The sequence below is a fragment of the Lynx canadensis genome, chromosome C1 (assembly GCF_007474595.2).
Source record: "Lynx canadensis isolate LIC74 chromosome C1, mLynCan4.pri.v2, whole genome shotgun sequence".
NCBI lineage: Eukaryota > Metazoa > Chordata > Mammalia > Carnivora > Felidae > Lynx > Lynx canadensis.
The window spans coordinates 29,815,027-29,834,693 of record NC_044310.1 but is presented as its reverse complement, the minus strand read 5'-3'; the positions used below and the strand labels follow the sequence as shown (position 1 = coordinate 29,834,693).

At 42.3% G+C, this 19,667-nt stretch overlaps 1 protein-coding gene across 1 annotated transcript; it reads right to left on the bottom strand.

The window, feature by feature from the left end:
* Positions 1–6,630: 6,630 nt before the first annotated feature.
* On the bottom strand, positions 6,631–19,255 carry AKIRIN1 (akirin 1). Its single transcript, XM_030324826.1, is given in 7 exon segments — positions 6,631–9,679; positions 10,338–10,409; positions 11,883–12,016; positions 14,272–14,428; positions 18,925–19,059; positions 19,062–19,079; positions 19,082–19,255. Coding segments are annotated over 7 exon segments (588 nt in total). The 5' UTR covers positions 19,143–19,255; the 3' UTR covers positions 6,631–9,668.
* Between the last annotated feature and the right edge of the window lie 412 nt (positions 19,256–19,667).

Below are 19,667 nucleotides of genomic sequence, written 5' to 3'. Positions count from 1 at the left end.
TTTATATATTTTGAGAGAGAGAGAGAAAGAGAGTGGGGATGGGAAGACAGAGAGGGAGAGAGAGAATCCAAAGCAGGCTCTGTACTGTCAGCATGGAGCCCACTGCCGGGCTCAAACTCATGAACTGTGAGGTCATGACCTGAGCCGAAATCAAGCTTTGGACATTTAACTAACTGAGCCACCCAGGTGCCCTGGAAACCTACCACTTTTATTTATTTTTAAATGTTTATTTATTCTGAGAGAGAAAGTGCTCATGTGCTAGCAGGGGAGGGGCAAAGAGAGAGGAGAGAGAATTGCAAGCAGGCTCCCCACTGTCAGCGCAAAGCCTGTCTCGGGGCTCAATCCCACAAATTGTGAATTCACGACCTAAGTGGAAATCAAGAGTTAGACGCTTAACCGACTGAGCCACCCAGGCGCACTGAAACCGACCACTTTTAAACTGCAGGGCAACTAATTTTTTTTAAGTGCTGGGGCCAAACGAGACCCACATTGGAAATGGCTTGATGTGCCAGATTTCAACCCATGGATAGAGGGAAATTTGAAGGTGGGGAAAAAAATTTACTTGGAACTCTGATGGTTTTTTACATCCAGCCTTTCTCCCTTCTTACCCACTCTCCTTATTGCTGCCAGTTGCTTTTCTAAAACTCAAAACTGATCATTCAAAGATACTTCCTGAGCTCATATCATATACTGTGGGCCTTACTGAGTTCTTGGGACTAAGACACAGAATGATGTAGCAAGTGATAAAGATGGACAAAACAAGGGAGAACGCGAAGTACGGGGACATTCATACTGCTTGGGTTGTGTGTGAGGTGTAATTGTATTCAAGAAAATGTTCAAATTACTGGGTTTGGCATTCAAGATCCCTCGATGATTTCTTCCCATTTCTAAATCCTCAGATACAATTGCTTTTCAACCTCCTCGTATTCTCAGCCATCTAGAATTGCTCTTTCTTCCAAACCTTGTAGGAGCAGTTTCTTCTGCCTGGAACAATTCCACCAGCTCGCTGCCACCTACCCACTGCCTCCCAGGTGAATGCCTAATCTGCCCAGACCATTTAGCGAACATTTTCTTTTTTTCTTTTCTAAGTGTATTTTTTTCTTTTTTTTTAAGAGAGAGAGAGAGTGGGAGAGTGCAGGCGGGAGAGGGGCAGAAAGAGAGAGAGAGAGAGAGGGAGACACAGAATCTGAAGCAGGCTCCAGGCTCTGAAATGTCAGCACAGAGCCCGATGTGTGGGTCTCGAACTTAGGAACCATGAGATCATGACTTGAGCTGAAGCCGGCCACCCATGCGCCCCTCCAGCGTTTTCTAGTGAAAGCTTCCCGAATTCCTCAGGCATTTACTAGGACTTTCTTGAAGTCCCGCTAGCCCTGTAGACTTCCACTGCAGATACTGTTGACTGTTTATACGCCGGCCCCCTGCACTGGACCACGCATATACCTCTGTAACAGCACCGCGCGCGCGAGGGTGCCTGTGACAGGTCTTCCTGTATACACGGCATACATTGGAAAACTACAACTCCCAGAAATCCCACGCCAGAATTGAGCCTGCGCCGTTGCTATGGTGAGTACGTGCGCCCTCCAGGATTCTTTCGCTTTACGTTGTAAGTGACGTATTTTCTCTGTAGGGGTCCGTGGTCGCTTCTGTTAGGTGCTCGGTTTTCCTTCCCTTTAACTTGCTCTGCGGATTGTGTTTCGGGGAAGTGTGATTTTAGGACGACGTCAAAGAACTTTATGTGCAGAAGCCTGAGCAGTCCAGTTCTTCCATTTGGTGTTCCGGAAGCCGAGGCGCAGAGACCCAGTGAAATACGACTAGGCGTTCGCCGGGGCGATCACGGCTATTTGTTCTGACCTAGTAGAGCCTTGCTCCCAATTTCATCGCATGAGAATGGCTTGATGACCTAATCTAAGCCCCCGGTATCACCCCTTAGTCATAATCCGAGAAAAGCTTTAACACTACTCTTCGAACATTGGGAACTACATTGGGAACTTCAGGCCTGTATCTGATACCACTGCTACAGTTGGGGAAGACGGTTGGGAAACTCTCCCCCACTCTCACCCTGAAGCCCCCAGCTATGTGATAGATACAAAAGCGCCAATACACAGAGGCTTGCTGGCTTAGTGGGTGGAGCATGTGACTCGATCTGGGCATTGTGAGTTCAAGTCCAACCTTGGGTGTAGCGATTACTACAAAAAATAAAGCGTAGGATGGCTTGGAATATACTGGAAACCAGAGGGATCATTTAGAACTAAAAATGAATGTGTGGACTGAGGGTGGAGAAGATACCAAATTGAAGATGCAACAGGACCAGGAACTAATGAAGCATAACTTTAAATGGGATGGCTGTGCCAGGTTCATGGTGATAGGTGTAACTTAATATTGGCAAACATTCCATCACTAGAATTAACTCCCCTCATTCGGACACGTAAAGCTGCCCCTTGACTTTAGGTTTCCCAAGTGGTATGATTGCATGAAGAAACCACACTGTTAAGGCCAATGGCAGTAGTCTACTGTACCTGACGTATTTATCATCGTAAGTTAACACACTGGAGGGGTGCGTTGCTGGCTCATTCGGTAGAACAGGAGACTCTTGTTCTGAGGGTCATAACTTCAAGCCCCACATAGGACACAGAGCAGACTTAAAATAAAAATAAATGAACACACTGGAGACTGGTTTTATAGACCAATACAGATTTATTAGTGAGTCAGCCTTCCTGAGTACAGATCAGGGTAAACTACCTGGAGGGAACCTGCCAGGGCAGCTGAGTAGTCTTCCCCAGGAAACACCCTGATCTCTCTGTCCAGATGCACGACACTTATGAAAGCAAGTTTATCACATTTCTTCCCATAGACTGTGAGCTTTTCTAGGGTAAGGACTACATCTCTCGTAATCCTGGCTGCAGAGACAGAACCTACCAAAGGCTTAAAATTACTTGATCTGAGAGTCAAAGAAGAGTTTCAGGTAGTGTACTGATTGACTGGAAAAGGGAAGGAGAGTAGCCACATCATTTAGTCACTCATCATTTAAGAGCCAAGAATAAAGCACCTGGCTGGCTCTTACTCTCAGGGTTGTGAATCCAACACCCACGCTGGGTGTGGAGATAACTTAAAAATAAAAATAAATCTTAAAGAAAAAAGCCACGAACAGAGAGAGGTCAAGGTGCTGATAACTGCTCAATATAGTGAAAGAGTCATGTAGACAAATAAATGCATTATACAGCTTTATAAAGGCATAAAATGAAGTGCTGAAATGAAGTACTATGTAAGAGTACACCTCCTTAGAACTTCCTTACAATCCAACTTAGGGACCTAGTTACTCACATTACCGTTTTATTTCTTTGAACACTTTATTATTATTTAAACATTTATTTATTTTTGAGAGAGAGGGGTGGGAAGGGGTAGAGACAGGAAGACAGAGAACCCGAAGCAGGCTATGTGCTGTGAGCACAGAGCCCAATGCAGGGCTCAAACCCACAAACTGAGATCATGACCTGAGCTGAAATCAAGAGTTGGCCACTTAACCAACTGAGCCACCCAGGCACCCCTAAACACTTTTAAATCTTGGATTAACTTTTTTACTAGTTTGCCTGTTTTACCTCATAAGAATATAAGCACAAGACAGGAACCTTGTCTGTCCAGCTCAGTGGTATATTCCTGGTGCCCAGAACAGTACTTGCCAAATAGTAGGTGCTCGATTAACATTTATCAAATGAACAGGTAACTCTGCCTTGAAGAAGGGGGCAGAAAGACAACTGCCACTTGAGTGGGTAATTGTCAAGTAAGAAGGGCTTTAATTCCAGGCAATGGAATGGGAGCACCATTAAAAATGACAGACTGAGTTGGTGCAGGGGACATTTTCAGGAAAATTTCTCAATAATCCATGTAAAGTGCTTTTACGAGATAGATTTAAGAGAATCTATGCAAACAAAAAAACCCCACAGCAGCAGTTATGGAACTGGGCTGGATTAGCTAAGCGAGGGGCAAAGACAAGCCAAACCAAAAGAAAAAGGATCTTTTCAAAGTCTGTCTCTGTGAAGAGGGAAAATGAGACTAGACAGATCCTTCATAAGGATCATGCTCTTCTTTTTAAGTTATATATTCATTTTGACAGAGAGAGAGAGAGAGAGAGAGAGAGAGAGAGAGAGAGAGAACAGGCATGCAAGCATGAGAGGGGCAGAGAGAGAATCCCAAGCAGGCTCTGCACTGTCAGTGCAGACCTCAATGTGGGGTTCAAACTCATGAATCATGAGATTGATCACGACCTGAGCCGAAATCAAATGCTTAACCAACCAAGCACCCAGGCACCCCAGGACCATGCTCTTCTTAGCCAGGCAAAACCAGAGCCATGTTTAATCATCCTTCCCAATCAATGTATAGGCCTTTGTTATCTCTAGACCAAAAAAAGGCTCTTTAACTGGTCAACCTGTTCTCTAGTTTGGTATTTGCCCTTCTGTCTTATATTTACTCCTGAATTAGTTTCCCCCAAACTCTCCAGATTCCCACAGATTAACGGCTAAATGCCTACTAGTCAAAACCCTTCATTATCTAGCCCCTACTACCTAGCTTCAAGCTCTCTTCCTGGGATCCACAAGTTTTCTACTTCGACTAAACAAGAATGTCCTCACTGCATACCACCATGAGTTCCCACCACCCAGCCTTTGCTCATTTCAAGCCCCCAATTCCTACTTTTGCCTGAGCTTTATTCATCCTTTGAAAACTTGCTCCAGCTCTACCTCCCCAAATGAAAACTTCTCTGATACCTATTACTTAGAACCATCTCTTCCTTTCCTTAGTCCATTATCTGTATCATTCACACAACACTTAGCAACTTTTACCTTGCCTTACATTCCTTGCTAGACTCTGACTCTCGGAGGTCAAGATCCGAATGCCTAAGTCATTTATGTATATTAATTCCATACCAGGTATTGTGGATATAAGACCGACTAGGGCTACTTACAAAACCTGTCGGTCTTTAAAAACTCAAATATCTGCCCTTCACAAATAAAGAACTTAGAAGACAACCGTAATGCTTAACGAAGGATTGGAAAAACACTCAAAGCCAGTATAAACATGTCTTTCCCTACTTATCTTCCATTAACATGAAGGCATGTTGGGTACCAAGCTACATTAAGCACCTTCACCAAAGCTCTGAGGAGACAAAAAACACAGGAACTTGCACTTCCAGAAATTGAGCATCAGGAAGTTTGGATTAGCCTATTGCTAAGACCAACTAAAAAGCAATTGAAATATAAAAATTATTTTCTTAAAAGCATAAAAAAGGCTAACTAGGTAATAAAGAATTACTGAGCCAAAACCTGAAAACCCAGAAAGCTTACAACTCAAAGCTGTGCTTTCTATTAAGGCATCTGTCAATCTAGAAGACGCCCCTGGATACCTGCACTGTACTTTCAGAAGCCTCATGGACTGAAGGGGACAAAATCAAAACCTAAGACCAGCTAAAGGTGGGAACCCCCATCACAGACTGGGATTTCAAAGTATTACACTTTTAAGATACAGGTGAAACAAAAGTAAATCGGTCTTCACACTGACTTGAGACCTGGTTGTGTGCCATCTGGATGATCTAGGGAACCTCCAGCTTTCAGTATGAATTAAGGTTTGGTAATATTCCCAGGTAAAGGCAACCAGAAATCCTTCTAGAGGTAGATGCCTCATCTTATCCTGTTTATTCCTATAATTAATTGTTCAAATATAGTATTCAGCTCATAGATAACCTGGCACATGTAGAGACAAGACACTATGAGCAACAATCAGTAAAAACAAGAGACCATTAAGACTTCAGGTACTTAAATTTTAGACAAATTTAGGTAATTTTCCAATCCTCCCTACAATGAAGTGCTAATTATTTGAAAGTATCATTTGGGGTGAGTAGCTGGAGATTTTTCCTAAGTAAACATGCTTTCTTCCTGAAGGTGTCAACATTATTCAAGGTCCAGTTTAACTGTACCTGTAGACTATAGCATTCTCTGAAGCCATTTTCAAGGAAATAATCACTAGGGCAGCAATCAAGTCACTGTTCCTTAAGAACAACACTTAACAATTTTTAACCTATGCTATCTTCTGATAAACATAAAATTCCTACACCACATTTGTATCTCAATTTCAAAATTAACTATGCTAAAAATAAAAGTCATCCTAAGCATCCACCCCAATAGCATGTTCCCTGTCCCCATCTTTGAGAATCCTTGCTTTGAAAACTCATTAGCTTTTTCTGTTAAGATATTCACTTTAGCAATCATTTGTAAGCAGAGACTTTTTTTAAAAAAAAAATCATGCCACAACCTGAGGTGTAACTCCCTAGAGGTAACAAATTAAGGTACTGGTCCACCAATCCATGATGCACCAAGTTTGCCTTGTTTGTGAGCTTTTCAAATGTGTATCAGTGCTACAGTTGCAAGGGCCCACAAACTTTTGTGAAGAGCCAGAGAAAGTATTTTCAACTCTGTGGCCCATACTGTTTCTGGAGTTGCAAACTGTGAAAAGCAGCCACAGATGCAAACAAATAGGTGTGGCAGTATTTCAGTAAAACTTTTTCACAAAAACAGGCCTTAGTTTGCTGACCCCTGCTATAGTGAATAACAAAATACAGATTCACCGCAAGGCATTACTGAATTCATTTGTCATTCATCTTTATTGTTTTCTTAGTCAAACACTTAAAAGTACAAATTCTAATTAGAGAATGTGATATTTTGAGGTTAACAAAGGGCTATTTATTCATACTGGAAAGTTGAGAATTGCTGCTGCAGAAAGGAAGGTTTGGCCTTCAGATCTGATGAAGACCACTGTAAAGAAACCTGCTATTAACAGTTTCAAATGCATATTTTGTGTCCCAGGCTGTGGCTACTTTTTTCACATGGGCTATTTAATTTAATCTCGCATTTGAAAACAAAACCCAATGATGTACATACAATTAACCCTCATTTTGCAGACAAGAAAACTATGGCTCACAAAGTTCAGTAGCTTGGCAAGGCTGACGTAACAAACTAAAACTCTAGGGCTACACACATCCAAAGGCCATTCTTTAACTACTACACAAGCCAACCAATCCTCCCTGGCGGGCAGAGAAGATTCACCACGTTTGAGAGGCTGGCCCAAATTCTTATACTCCCTGATATTGTTCTCCTTGGGGAGCTCTTAACGTCATCTCCATCTCGGGAACCTTCATCTCCCCTGTACTCCTCTGACCTAAGCATGAACACTTACTCCTTTCATTCCCCTTCAGCTTAAGATTTTACCAAAAGAAGGTAACAAATGGAATTAAAACCAAAAATTTTAACTAGCTCAGTAGATATGGCTGTTCTGAGACCACAGGTCTTGGCCCATTGTTAGAGATCTCTGTAGATCAACTTCTTCCCTGGACACTGACCTACCTCCATGGGACAAAGACGCTTCCCTACCTGGCAACGCCCGTGTTTAATAAGCTCTAGAAATCAAGCTCTGGAGAAAAACTCCTTTTGCTACTCTAAGGCCTACATTAGGTCCTCATTTTCTGTCCTAGGAACTGTCTCTTCTCTGGATAAAACACTAAACAAACATGTCTAGTCCCTTTTGAGGAGATTCTAAAACCCAGCCATGGTGGTCTTACCCTATGGCCCCAAAGGGCAACCATACTGTAACAGCCTAACAACACTGGGTGCAGTGAGAGTGTCTATCAGTTTCCTTATAGAAACTTACCCCTACCCCCAGCCAGAAGTATTTAGTGGGAACGGGGCTGACACTTGCAACAGTGAGCGAGCAAGCATGTCACTGATTACACTGATTCTGTAACATACTTCAGTGCAGCAGTATTCCCTATTCCTGATCCTCCTTTCAGGACTTTTCATGGCTCCCAAGGCTGCCCTACCCTTGTTTTGGTGTGACTATCCCACTGTAAGGCCACTCCCATGACAGCCACTGCTATGCTCCTCTTCCAGGAACAAGTAACTACCCTGGAAAAAGAAGAGATGAAACAAACTACCCTTCAAATATGAAGTAAAATAGTGCTTTAATTATTAAAAGATCACTAATGGGCTTTTTAAAAAGTCTATAAATCTTAAATGTAATGTTTTACTGGGGAAATGGCTATAGCAGCCTCACATAAATTATTTTAATAAACATTATGACAATATTAAGAAGGCAAGGTAAACAAATAGCTTAAGTATTTTATTTGTTTGCAACTAAGCTTGTTAACACTATATAATGAAAATGTACAAAGAATAATGTTGCAGTTTTTGGTTAGATTTAATCAAAGACATTCATTAATAAGGAATCTTCGAATATGATATTCCAGAATTTCTCTAAGCCATCTGATCAGAACGACTGTCTCTGAATATTACCTTACTTTGGAAGGTACTGGCGTACATTTGAATTAAACTCAGAATTTTTCAAAATAAGCCCTAATTAATAAAACTATTCTATATTCAAACTAAAACAATTTTAATAGAACTCTCCTTTCCAGAAACAATGATAAAGGAAACAAGGCATTTTGTAAAATGTGGTCCTGAACAAGTCACAGTAAAAAATAAATGTATACTTAACTTCCACCTCCTCAAAACAGAGGCTACTTTCTGTTCCTCGGTCTCGGAACAAGGTGAAGAACAGTCTGTAAGCAACTTTGGGCAGGGGGTTGCCAAAACAAAGCTCAAGCAGTTGAACGTGGTCACCTCCTAAAAAGAATTTGGGGGAACCTGACCAAAGGATCCTAATTCTGTTTGTAATACCGATTCAAAGGCGAAGCGGCTCCTCCCAAGTAGCAGTGCCACCAGGGGCTGGCCCAGCCCCGCGCTCACCTGTGTCGTGCTCCCAAGAAAACCCTGATGCTCCTGCTCCAGGGGAGACTTTTTCTTTTTAGAGGTTCAGTGTCCAGGGAGCTCTCTGTGTGAATGAGGTGAGCACAGACTCCATGTGGGTATTTTAAGGCTTGGAGTCAATATTTTTCAACACGGCTGGGCAGAGTCCACATGTCAAATGGCCCGTCTCCAGTTTGTCCTAATTCCTCACCACGCATTTGTAGACCTAGGACCACAGACCTCTGCTATATCATCATAATCACATCTAATGTCCATCCTAACTTATGATTCATATTCTGTGCCTGGAAACAGAGTCCCTGTATTTAACAATAATACCTACACATAAAACAATCCACCATTACAACTTATATGGTCACCAAAACATTAATGATCTTCTGTAGACCAAGCAATGTTTTTAACCATAATTGTCGTGCATCAAATTCACAGCCAGAATCCCCAAGATCAAAAAATTTGCACAATACAAATAATAACTTAAAATACCACACACACCACTCACACCACACACACATACACACACTCACACACTCACACACACACTTCTTACAGAACTGTGCTTGGGGAATCTCCATTTGCTGAGTGCCAGTGAGGGCATATTTTGCTAAACTGCTGCTCCAGGTATTTTGTTTGGAAAATCTATCACAGTAGGGCACAGCTGTTTATTGGATGAGCAGAAAAGAAGATATGCTTGTGGCAACCAGAAAGTTTTAAGGTCTTTCAAGTTGTATAAAATGGACCTGCAGAAACGTTTAAGTGTTCTCAGGATGCAAAGTTGGAGCTGAAATGTGATACCAAACCAGTTGCAAAAAGTGTACAGCAGCATCTCTTGAGGTCAAACCTGGTACCCAGATATGCAAGAAAGCTTCAGGACACATCTATAAATTAGGAATAAAAACAAAAGAGTTTAAGAAAACTAAAAATATAGTGTCATGCTTTTTAAAAAAATTAACCAATGGGAAATGTGATAAACGGCACGAAGACACAAGTCAACACTTAAAAGGTCCTAAGTTTTCCAGAATTTAAGAAACCTGACTCAGCTTCAGTTTAGATATACAGCTATTTATTACTTTATTTGCTTTGAGTAACCAGTAGTTCCAAGATGTCTAGAATTAAGAAATTCTGACCACACACTTGATAAGCTAGCTTAAGGAACTAACTTCCATAAATTAACAATTCAAACTATCTTTCTGCAGGGAAAGCCAGGTATCACACAAATTGGCATTGCAGTGAGACTACCTAGGTTTCAATCCTGGCTGAACTACTAGCTTTATGAGCTTGAACAAATTATTTAACCTCTTTAAGTGTTATCCTTACCTATAAAATGGGGCTAATGACAGTTCCACCCTTACTGTATATTAAATAAACTCCATGAGGATTTAAAGGGCTTTACACAGTGCTAGACATTTTCTTTTTTTAATGTTAGTTAATATTTAGCTTCACAGGGGTTTTGCTCTCAGGAGACAAGGTATTCAGTATCAAGATCTTGCTCCTGGAAGTCTTGGAAAATTCAAAGAAAAACTTGGCAATACTTACAGCTTGTTGGCCTTGTCCCATATCGTCGCATAATCTGATCATGTGTGAATTTCACAAAAGATTCATATTGTTCTGTAAGGGGAAAGACAGTATATACTATAACAATAAATTCTCCCTGGTTTTTCAAGAATCAAATGTCAGGATCACAGCTAGCTTCCCAGTTTAAGTTATCTACTCTCTCAGACTCTCCTTTGTGTAACAGCCACTGAGGTGTGTTACTTCCTCTTAGATCCCAGAGCCAAATCTCTGGCTCCTACATTTGGTCACTAATCATCTATATAGTCCGACTCTTGATTTCAACTCAGGTCATGATCTCAGTTTGTGAGATAGAGCCCCATGTCAGGCTCCACACTGACCACATGGAGACTGCTTGGGATTCTCTCTGCTCCTCTGCTGCTTATGCATGTGCTCTCTCACTCTCTCAAAATAAAAATAAACTTTTAAAAATTAATTAATTTAATTAAAAAAAAATAAGGGGAACTCCATGAACAGAGAAGTGACTCAGAGTCAACTGAACGATTTGGGGGTGAGGGCAGAAGGGAAATGATATATTGGAGCTGCTTCTAATATACATTATTAGTATATTAAAGGATCAAAGAAGTTCAACTATAAAGAAACCCATTTAACTTTGTTGTTAAACCAACAGTTGGTTTAACAGTTCTCAATATAAGGCAGAGTTTCTAACATTCTGAGGAACCATGTGGTATAGGTCACCAGATTAGGAAATAATACTGTTACAGGAAGAAGTTGTTGCCTAAAACCTCTCTGATCACAACACTGTCCCCTTTCACTACATGGGTATTACTTTGTATTCCTGATTCAGATCTCTTCCTTTCACAAAAGGCTCTACTTGTTGACATCACTATCAACTCCTTTGTTCTAACCTGAGCTATGCTTTCTTTCCAAACTTCGACTCTAATGTACCTCGGAATCACAGGATGTCCTGACTTCCCACATCCACCAAGTGACTCCCACCGAAGTCTGAATAACCGGACTATACTCCACTCCTCCTCCCAACCACCTGTAAGGTATGTTAACCCAAATAATCTACTAACACACCTTTATTTACATGGAAAATTTTCAGAAAAAAGACTTAAGTTTTCCTCATTTCAGAAATATAAAGTGAGGGGCGCCTGGGTGGCTCAGTCGGTTTGAGCGCCGACTTCAGCTCAGGTCACGATCTCTCGGTCCGTGAGTTCGAGCCCCGCATTGGGCCCCTGTGCTGCAGCTCAGAGCCCGGAGCTGTTTCAGATTCTGTGTCTCCCTCTCTCTGACCCTCCCCCGTTCATGCTCTGTCTCTCTCTGTCTCAAAAAAAATAAACGTTAAAAAAAAAAAAAAAAAAAAAAAAAAAAAAAAAAAAGAATATAAATGAAAGCCTTTCCATAAAAGTATAAATGAAATGTTTAGAATCACCAGAGAGTAACAATATTCACAACTCATTAAACCTTCTTACATGAGGTCCAGCTCTTTTTCTAAGTTACCATTTAACTGAACCTTATTTACTGAACCCTATTAACAATGGCATAGCCGCTACCTCAGCCTACCTGCTAGTTTGGTATTGAGGATTTGCTCATACTCCTCCCGAATTTTATCTTCGTAGTCTTTTAAGAGACGCTCACATATTATTCCAACTTGTCGGAGGGTAAAAGTGGGCTGGTCCTTCTTCATCCAGGAGTACCTGGCCAAAAGACACACCTAGTTTTGTTTCTTTTTTGTAAGATTTTAAGTAATCTCTACATCCAATGTGAAGCTCAAACTCAACCCCAAGAATAAAAGTTGCATGCTCTACCGACTGATCCAGCTGGGTGCCCCAAGACAAATCCAGTCTCAACAGTACACTCTAGTTCTAAGGCTCAGACTTAATAACTTTATGCAACAGTCCTAAGGTACAAAACTGTTTAGAAAAATGTTTTTTTCACAACTCTACATGGAATATTTTCATAAAATTCTCTGAACTTCTGCCATTAGTTTTACAAAGTAAGGCCAAAGGTGAATTGAGAAGCAGGAGGAACAATGTAAGCCCATATTCAATGCTCACTTGGTAAAGAACAAGAACGAAAAGTTGATATAAAGCCTCTACTCTGGATTAGAGAAAGCAGATTCACAGAGCTACCCAAACCCTTGGAGATTATCTAGACCTCTGTTTAAGTGAGGCAGTGCATCATAATTACCTATAGAATTTACAAAAAGATACACGTTCTGATTTAATTCTGGGTTAGGGCCTGGCTACCTTTTAAGTTCTACAGGTGACTCTGAAAAGAAATGGCTAGGAGTCTGATGCTTAGGAGACCAAGTGACTTGCCCACTATGAAAAAATGTTAGCAAAGTCACTGAAGTATGAATGAAGGAGACAGTTAAGCACTACATATCTCATCCTTGATCCCTTTTGAATCTAGGAAGAGAAGAGTGAAATGTTCTTAAGATGGAGTTAGAAACCAAAACATCCACTGGAATGCTAGAAAACATGGAAATTGGGTTCCTGATCCTGGGAAAAACAGCAGCTCCTTTGGTAGCCCAGTTATGAGTTTTGCCTAGAATCAGTTTCTTCAGCCCACTTAATCTATGAGCCATTTAACACTCTGAAACAAGTCGTTTTTACTTAAACCAAAACCAAAATTTCTTCTCTACAAATGAAACCTGACCAAAAGTTCTACCCAGGCATCACTGTATTGTTTTTCTGCACCCATAACATATTCTATTACTTCAAAATTCTATTACTAAAATCTCAAAAGAAAATTAAAGACAGACCTGCTAACTATTACCACTGAAAGGTCTACCACTCATGGGGCACCTGGGTAGCTCAGTCCATTGAACGTCCAACTTTGGTTCAAGTCATGATCTTGGGGTTTGTGGGTTTGATCCCCACGTCAGGTTCTGTGCTGACAGCTCAGAGCCTGAGCCTACTTCAGATTCTGTGTCTCCCTCTCTCTCTGCCCCTCCCTGGCTTGCACCCTCTCTGTCTCTCTCAAAAATAATTAAACATTAAAAAAGAAAAAGAAAATTCAAGAGCAATTTAAAAGGGTGTTCTGAGGACCTTTGGGTTATAAGACAAAAATTATTTGAGGTGAAATTCACATAAAATGAACCATTATAAAGTGAACAATTCAGTGTCATTTAGTAACAATTTTGGGACAACATTTATCTAGTTTCAAACTATCTCCACCACACGAAAGAAACACCCATTACCTATTAAGCTTTTCCCCTCTTATTCCTCTCTCTCCCTAGGTCCTGGTCAACACAATTTGTGTTCTGTAAGGAGACGATTTTTAATGAAGGTAATCTTTAACTCTCAGAACTATTAAAAAGTAGAATACTTTGTGAGGAAAAACTCCTTTACTGTTAAAAGGACAGAGTTTACCACCAATGGAGATGTTTGAACACTAGCCTGTTAACTATTTGCAGGGATATGGCAGGCAAGACTGATGGTTGAACTATGTGACCATGAAGATTCTCCAACCCTGAGATTCTATTTTTGAGCACATCCTCTCTGACCACCTGTCAATGTTATAGGGCAGTGCTGTCACACAAACTTGTGCAGTGATGGAAATGTCCCATAGTTGTGCTAATACTAGAACTACATGTGGCTACTCGGCACTTGAAATGTGGCTACTGCATCCAAGAAACTACATGATAAAATTTTATTAAATTTTAATTAACTAAAATCTAAACAGCCACATGTGGCTAATGTAATGACTATGATATTAGACACTGCAGTTACAGAGGGTACTTCTGCACTGTCAAATCAACCTAAGGTTTTTTTTCCAATTTCATGACTCTATGGTTTCAAAACTATTTATAAGTAGTAATATAGTGCATACGCTGTACCAATTTTATTGCTTTAGATGAAATCAATTCTGGATTAGGAAACCATCATTTGAAGTAGCATTTACCGTTTTTTTTCCCCATTTACAAACTCTTAAATGGTCTGTCCACATTAATACTCGCTTACCTGGAGAACTAGGTGCTGTGAGTGCTGTAGAATGAGGCTGACTTTCCGAAGTACAAGCTTCACTCTGATTAAGAACAACTTCTAATTGTCTCCACCTCTGATAACGACTATATTCTTGTTTTATGTTCTGAAAAATTTGTTCTAATAAAAAAGAAACACACTTTTTGAGCATTCACTTTATTGTGCCATTTCTTCAAACTTCTTGTCTCTTCCCCCATGTTATTAATATTAGCAAGAAAAATGTCGATACTGAATAAAGTACTCCTCCTAGAACTCCCACAGTATGCCCTCTTACTGCTATTTTAACAATACATAGAAGAGCAGCTATTTTAGCATAAGCCTCCCAGATAGTTCCCTTTGCTTGTCTTCCTGTGACAGTGAAGACCAGATCTGTTTGCTTTAGGATTAACGAGTACAGCTTACAGCAAAATAAAAAAAAACTCATCCTTCACCTAACAAGGAGCTACTTTTCATCTCCATTAAGCTGCACAATTTTACAAACTAGCATATTAGAGGGATTCTCTTACACAGGCCTTCTAAAAATGAAACTCTTGCCTCAATTGGGACTCAAGATCTTTGGGTGAGAGGACACCAGAAATCCCGGACACAGACCATGGGAAGGCCTGAGATGTACTGCTTGGAATTGATGATCAGGGCTTAGAAAAGAACTTTCTGATCCTAGGAGGCAATATTTGATAGGATTCAGATTACTGTTCTGAGTCAAAGCAGTCCTGAACCAAATTTGCTAATGCTATTGAAGGGAATCCAGGACACACAAATTCACTTTCAAGTACATTCCTAGAGGCAACAAAGAGTCTGGAAGGAGGTGGTTTTCAAGTTTTTCGTTTTTGCGGTAGAATATGTATCCACTTTCCAGATAATAAAGCCTCTTTATCAAACACAAAACCCAGAAAATCATATCGCCACACTACTCATGTTATTCTAATGTATACTCTGCTATAATTTTATTTTTTAAATGAGATTAAGTGTTAATAATGCCATTTTGCTTCTTCCTAGCTATGTGACTATGACCTTGGAAAAGTCATTCAGGATCTTTAGCCTAGTTCTTCAATATAAATGTTAAATGCCTACCTGATAAAGTTTTGAAAATCAAAATCAAAGATTTTAATAATCTTCTAATAACAAATGACAGTACATACAGCCTAGGAATTGACACAAACTTGAAGTAGTTCTACATGCGGCTAAATTCACTAACGCTTAGCCTAAACACACAATGTAGGATTAGCAAAACTTTCCTTTAAAAATGCTATGAAGTTCATATTTTAAGTCCCCTGAATTTATTAAGATTTCACTTCATCTTTAGAACATATTATTCTCCAGCATATACTTGCCAGATTCAATACAAGGAGTAAGGAACTGTGAAGACTTGAAACAAGAAAGGACAAGTATGAGGACAATGCTCATGAGAACAGAAGGTCTTTGATAAACCTCTAAGTGCCTCCTGTATGGCGAAGTGAAGAAATGGAAAGATACAACTTTTAGGCTGGTTAAAGGACTAGCATATCCAAAAATTGAAACATGGCATGCAGAGAAGAAAATAAGGAAGTAGATGTGATTTTCTCTCCAAGAAGGCCACTTAAAAAAAAAAGAAAATGCAAACTTCTTTTTAACAGCGGATGGTTAACTTTAGGGACATCTGGGTGGCTTAGTCAGTTAAGCATCAGCTGATTTTGGCTCAGGTCATGATGTCACAGTTCATGAGATCGAGCCTGCAGCGGGCTGTGTTGACAGCACAGGGCCTGCTTGGGATTCTCTCTCTCTCTCTCTCTCTCTCTCTCTCTCTCTCTCAAAATACATAAACATAAAAAAAAAAAAAAACAGTGGATAGTTAACTTTAATTCTTGCCTCCTATTATTTGAGGTTATGCTTCCAGGTTATATCAGACTAAGCCCATCCTCAAAATTCTACAATGATTCCTAGCTGCTACAGACCAAAATCCAAACTCTTATCATGGAATTCCATGCCTTCCAAGACTTGGCCCCAAGTTATGTTTCCAGTTCCATCTCCCACTATAACCCAGTTGCATTACATTATCCTTAATTTGTACATTTTCTGGCCTTTGCTCAGTTTCCCTTTGTTTGAAATGTGGGTATCTTTCTTTTCCCAACATTATTCAAGACCCAGCTGAGGGGCGCCTGGGTGGCTCAGTCGGTTGAGCGTCCAACCTCAGCTCAGGTCAAGATCTCAAGGCTTGCGGGTTCAAGTCCCCATTGGGCTCTGTGCTGAGAGCTCAGAGCCTGGAGCCTGCCTGCTTCGGATTCTGTGTCCCTCTCTCTGTTCCTCCCCCATTCATGCTAGGTCCTCTCTCAAAAATGAATAAACATTAAAAAAAAAAGACCCGGCTAAAATGCTACCTCAATCTGGATATTTACTCTCCAACTCTGAAGTCTTGATCAATTAATTGCTCTGCACCTAGACTCACTCCATGTTTACAGGTTAGCAACACCCTCCTATGTCTGGTATCCACCTAGCTCATTTAAGCAATAAAACTTAATTTTATGTGCCTTTTCCACAAAAAGTGCTATGACACTTATCTTTTCTTTAAAGTGAAGCAGGAGTGCTTGGGTGGCTCAGTCAGTTAAGGGTCCAACTCTTGGTTTTGGCTCAGGCCATGATCTCACAGTTCTTGAGTTCAAGCCCCACATCAGGCTTCATGCTGACAGTGAGGAGCCTGCTTGGGATTCTCTCTCCCTCTCTCTCGGCCCCTCCCACATGCTCTCTGTCTCTCTCAAAATAAATAAACAAACTTAAAATTTCCTTCCCCCATTCTTCCTTTTCAGTCCGAAGGCATCTTTCACTTAAGCCAAAGCATCATATAATCAATCATTCATACTTTCTTTCATGACAGAACCATACTCCAATGAGCATTAAGGAATTTAACTGATCAATCTTTGCAAATAAATATTTTAAGTAAGATATTTTAATATAAATTGCCAAGAAGGTAGTTTGCATGATCTATGCAAAAACTAAAATTTAAGATAAAAATGGACTCCCATTACTGCACTCTGCAACACTGAAGCTTCCAAAGGCATTCCATAATCATTTACTAAACAGTTGCTGTAATGTGAACTACAGGAGAATTAGTCTAAAGGGTAGTATTAGAAGAAATAACATATTTGCATAAAATCCATGAAGACAGGGCAAGTATTAATCTATTTTGCAGAAGAGAGATCCAGAAATTAATTCTATTTTGCAGAAGAGAAATCCAGACTATTCTTGGTGTCTGTAGGAACAGCAGAACAAAAAGTATCACTTCAAGTGGGCATTTTTGTCTCCTGATTTTGAAGGACTCTTCACAAAAAAACTTTTGCAAACATTATCTCCTTCAGTACATAGGGCTTTCCAAATAGTAAGTGATCAGGGAATTTAAAGTGTAACAGAGTTCCTTGTGGGGCAAGGATAGTCAGGTAATGGATGGAAGACTTAAAACAGAGCAAAAGCATAGTTTGGAAAAAAAATGTGTTGAAGTCTAGGTAAGACATAGCTGATAAATCCTTTGAATGCCAGGATAAAGAAAGGTGAACGTGAGAGAGATGCAGTGTCTAGGAGAGCTTGCCTGGCAACTGCAGGAATCTTGTGAGAGGATGAGGGCCTGAAATCTGCATTATGGAGATGCAGAGGAAAAAGGAAATAAAGCCCAAAGGCATCGGTAACTGAAAAGGGGTAAGGAAAGAATGATATTAAGGCGGTCCTAAGGTTTTGCTCATGCTTGAGGAATAGAAAACACACAAAGAAGTAACTTTGCTCAAGTCCAGTTCTGAGGACCCTCCCCCATCTCCGGGAGCCCTTTAAAACTGCTACATATTAATTCTGATGCACTTTCCCCTCTATTCCTGCACAATGGTGGGGGTGGGGAGGAGAGGGGTTGTCCTAACTTTACAGTCACACTAGCTCTTCCCTTTCCCTGTCCAATGTGGAATCCTGACTGAAAGAGAGCCTCTGTTACGGATAGTTGAATTCCTGCTTCTGGAATCTCTGTATGTTTAAGGATTCTCAAACAAATTCTAGTTAACGACCTACCGATTTCAAGCCATATATGGTACAAGACAATAGCCATACAATTAGAAAAAAAACGGCCAGTCCCTTAGAAATAGGTTCAAATCGGATTCCATGACTTCTGCGACGGCCTCCGGTCCCTAAAGACTTCAGGAAATCAGGTCTCCCTCCAAGCTACAGTACAGTGAACAGCACGCACTCAGGCCCCTTCCCAAGAACCCGCCCCCAACCCCCACCCTCAAGGCCGGCTTCGTGAGGAGAATCCCATTTTCCATGGCCCACTGGATCTGCTGGGCGGCTCTGTGCAGGCCCGGGCAGCGAAGGCAGGAGGGGCTTCGCGCTCGGGAAGGGCCCAGAGCGGCCAGGGATATCCCCATCTTCCTCTGCCCACCCCTCTAGTCTCTCCAGCCCCAGGAAAACCGAAAACGGACACTGTGGCCCCACCACCCCTCCCGATGTCTCCCATCCCCGGAAGCGACAAGGCCCAGCGCACCCCAGTTCCCGTTTCCGAGGGCAAAGAGGGGGTCTGTGGGTGAATGAGCCCAGCGCCCAGAGCCGCCCCCCCCCCAAAAAAAAAATGCCTGGGCCTGGCTTCCTGCCAAGCCCGCAGCGCAGGTTACCCGGTGTTGGAAGGCGCCGCTCGCTCCCGGGCGGGGCGGGCTGCTGCAGAGTCGGCGGTGGGGTCTGCGTCTGGAGCAGTGGCGGCGGCTCGGCGTCCGGGGGCCTGAGGCCCGGAGTGGGGCCGGGCAGAGGGCGCAGCGCCTCCGCTTCGGGAACCAGGGCTCAGCAGCGCCGCCTCGAACTCCATGGGCCGCTTCAACGTCGCCCCGCACGCCATGCCGCCGAGGGGCCAGGGACCAGGAGCGGACGCGGAGGCAACTGCAGGCCAACCTCCGGCTCCTCAGCGGAGCTCGCAAGCCAAGCCGGCTCCAATGGCGCCTTCAGCACCCGGCAGCGGCGCTGGCCCCGCCTCCTGTGACGTCACGGGCCCTGGCCACCGCCCGGCAGAGGGGGAAAAGCCGGAAGAGGTCCGCTCTGGAGGCCCGTCAGCCACGTTCCGGCCCCCGGCGCCTCCCGCTGAGGAAATGGAACAGTCTGGGCGGAGAGCCGGGTCGCCAAGCAACCTCGGGAAGGCCCCCGCCCCCGCCTCCGCCCCTCGCGGGGGTCCCATCATCCCCCACCCCCACCCGGCGTCCCCCCACAGTTCCTCGAGCGGTCTCGCCGGGGTGGCCCCTTAGCTCTTCGCACCTGCGCGGCAGGGGCGTGGGGGAGGGGAGAGCTCGGAGTGGCCGGTGAGAGGGCGCGGGGGTCGGGTGTCTCCGAGTCCGGTAAACGTCCTTCTACTTAACCTATCTAGGCCGCT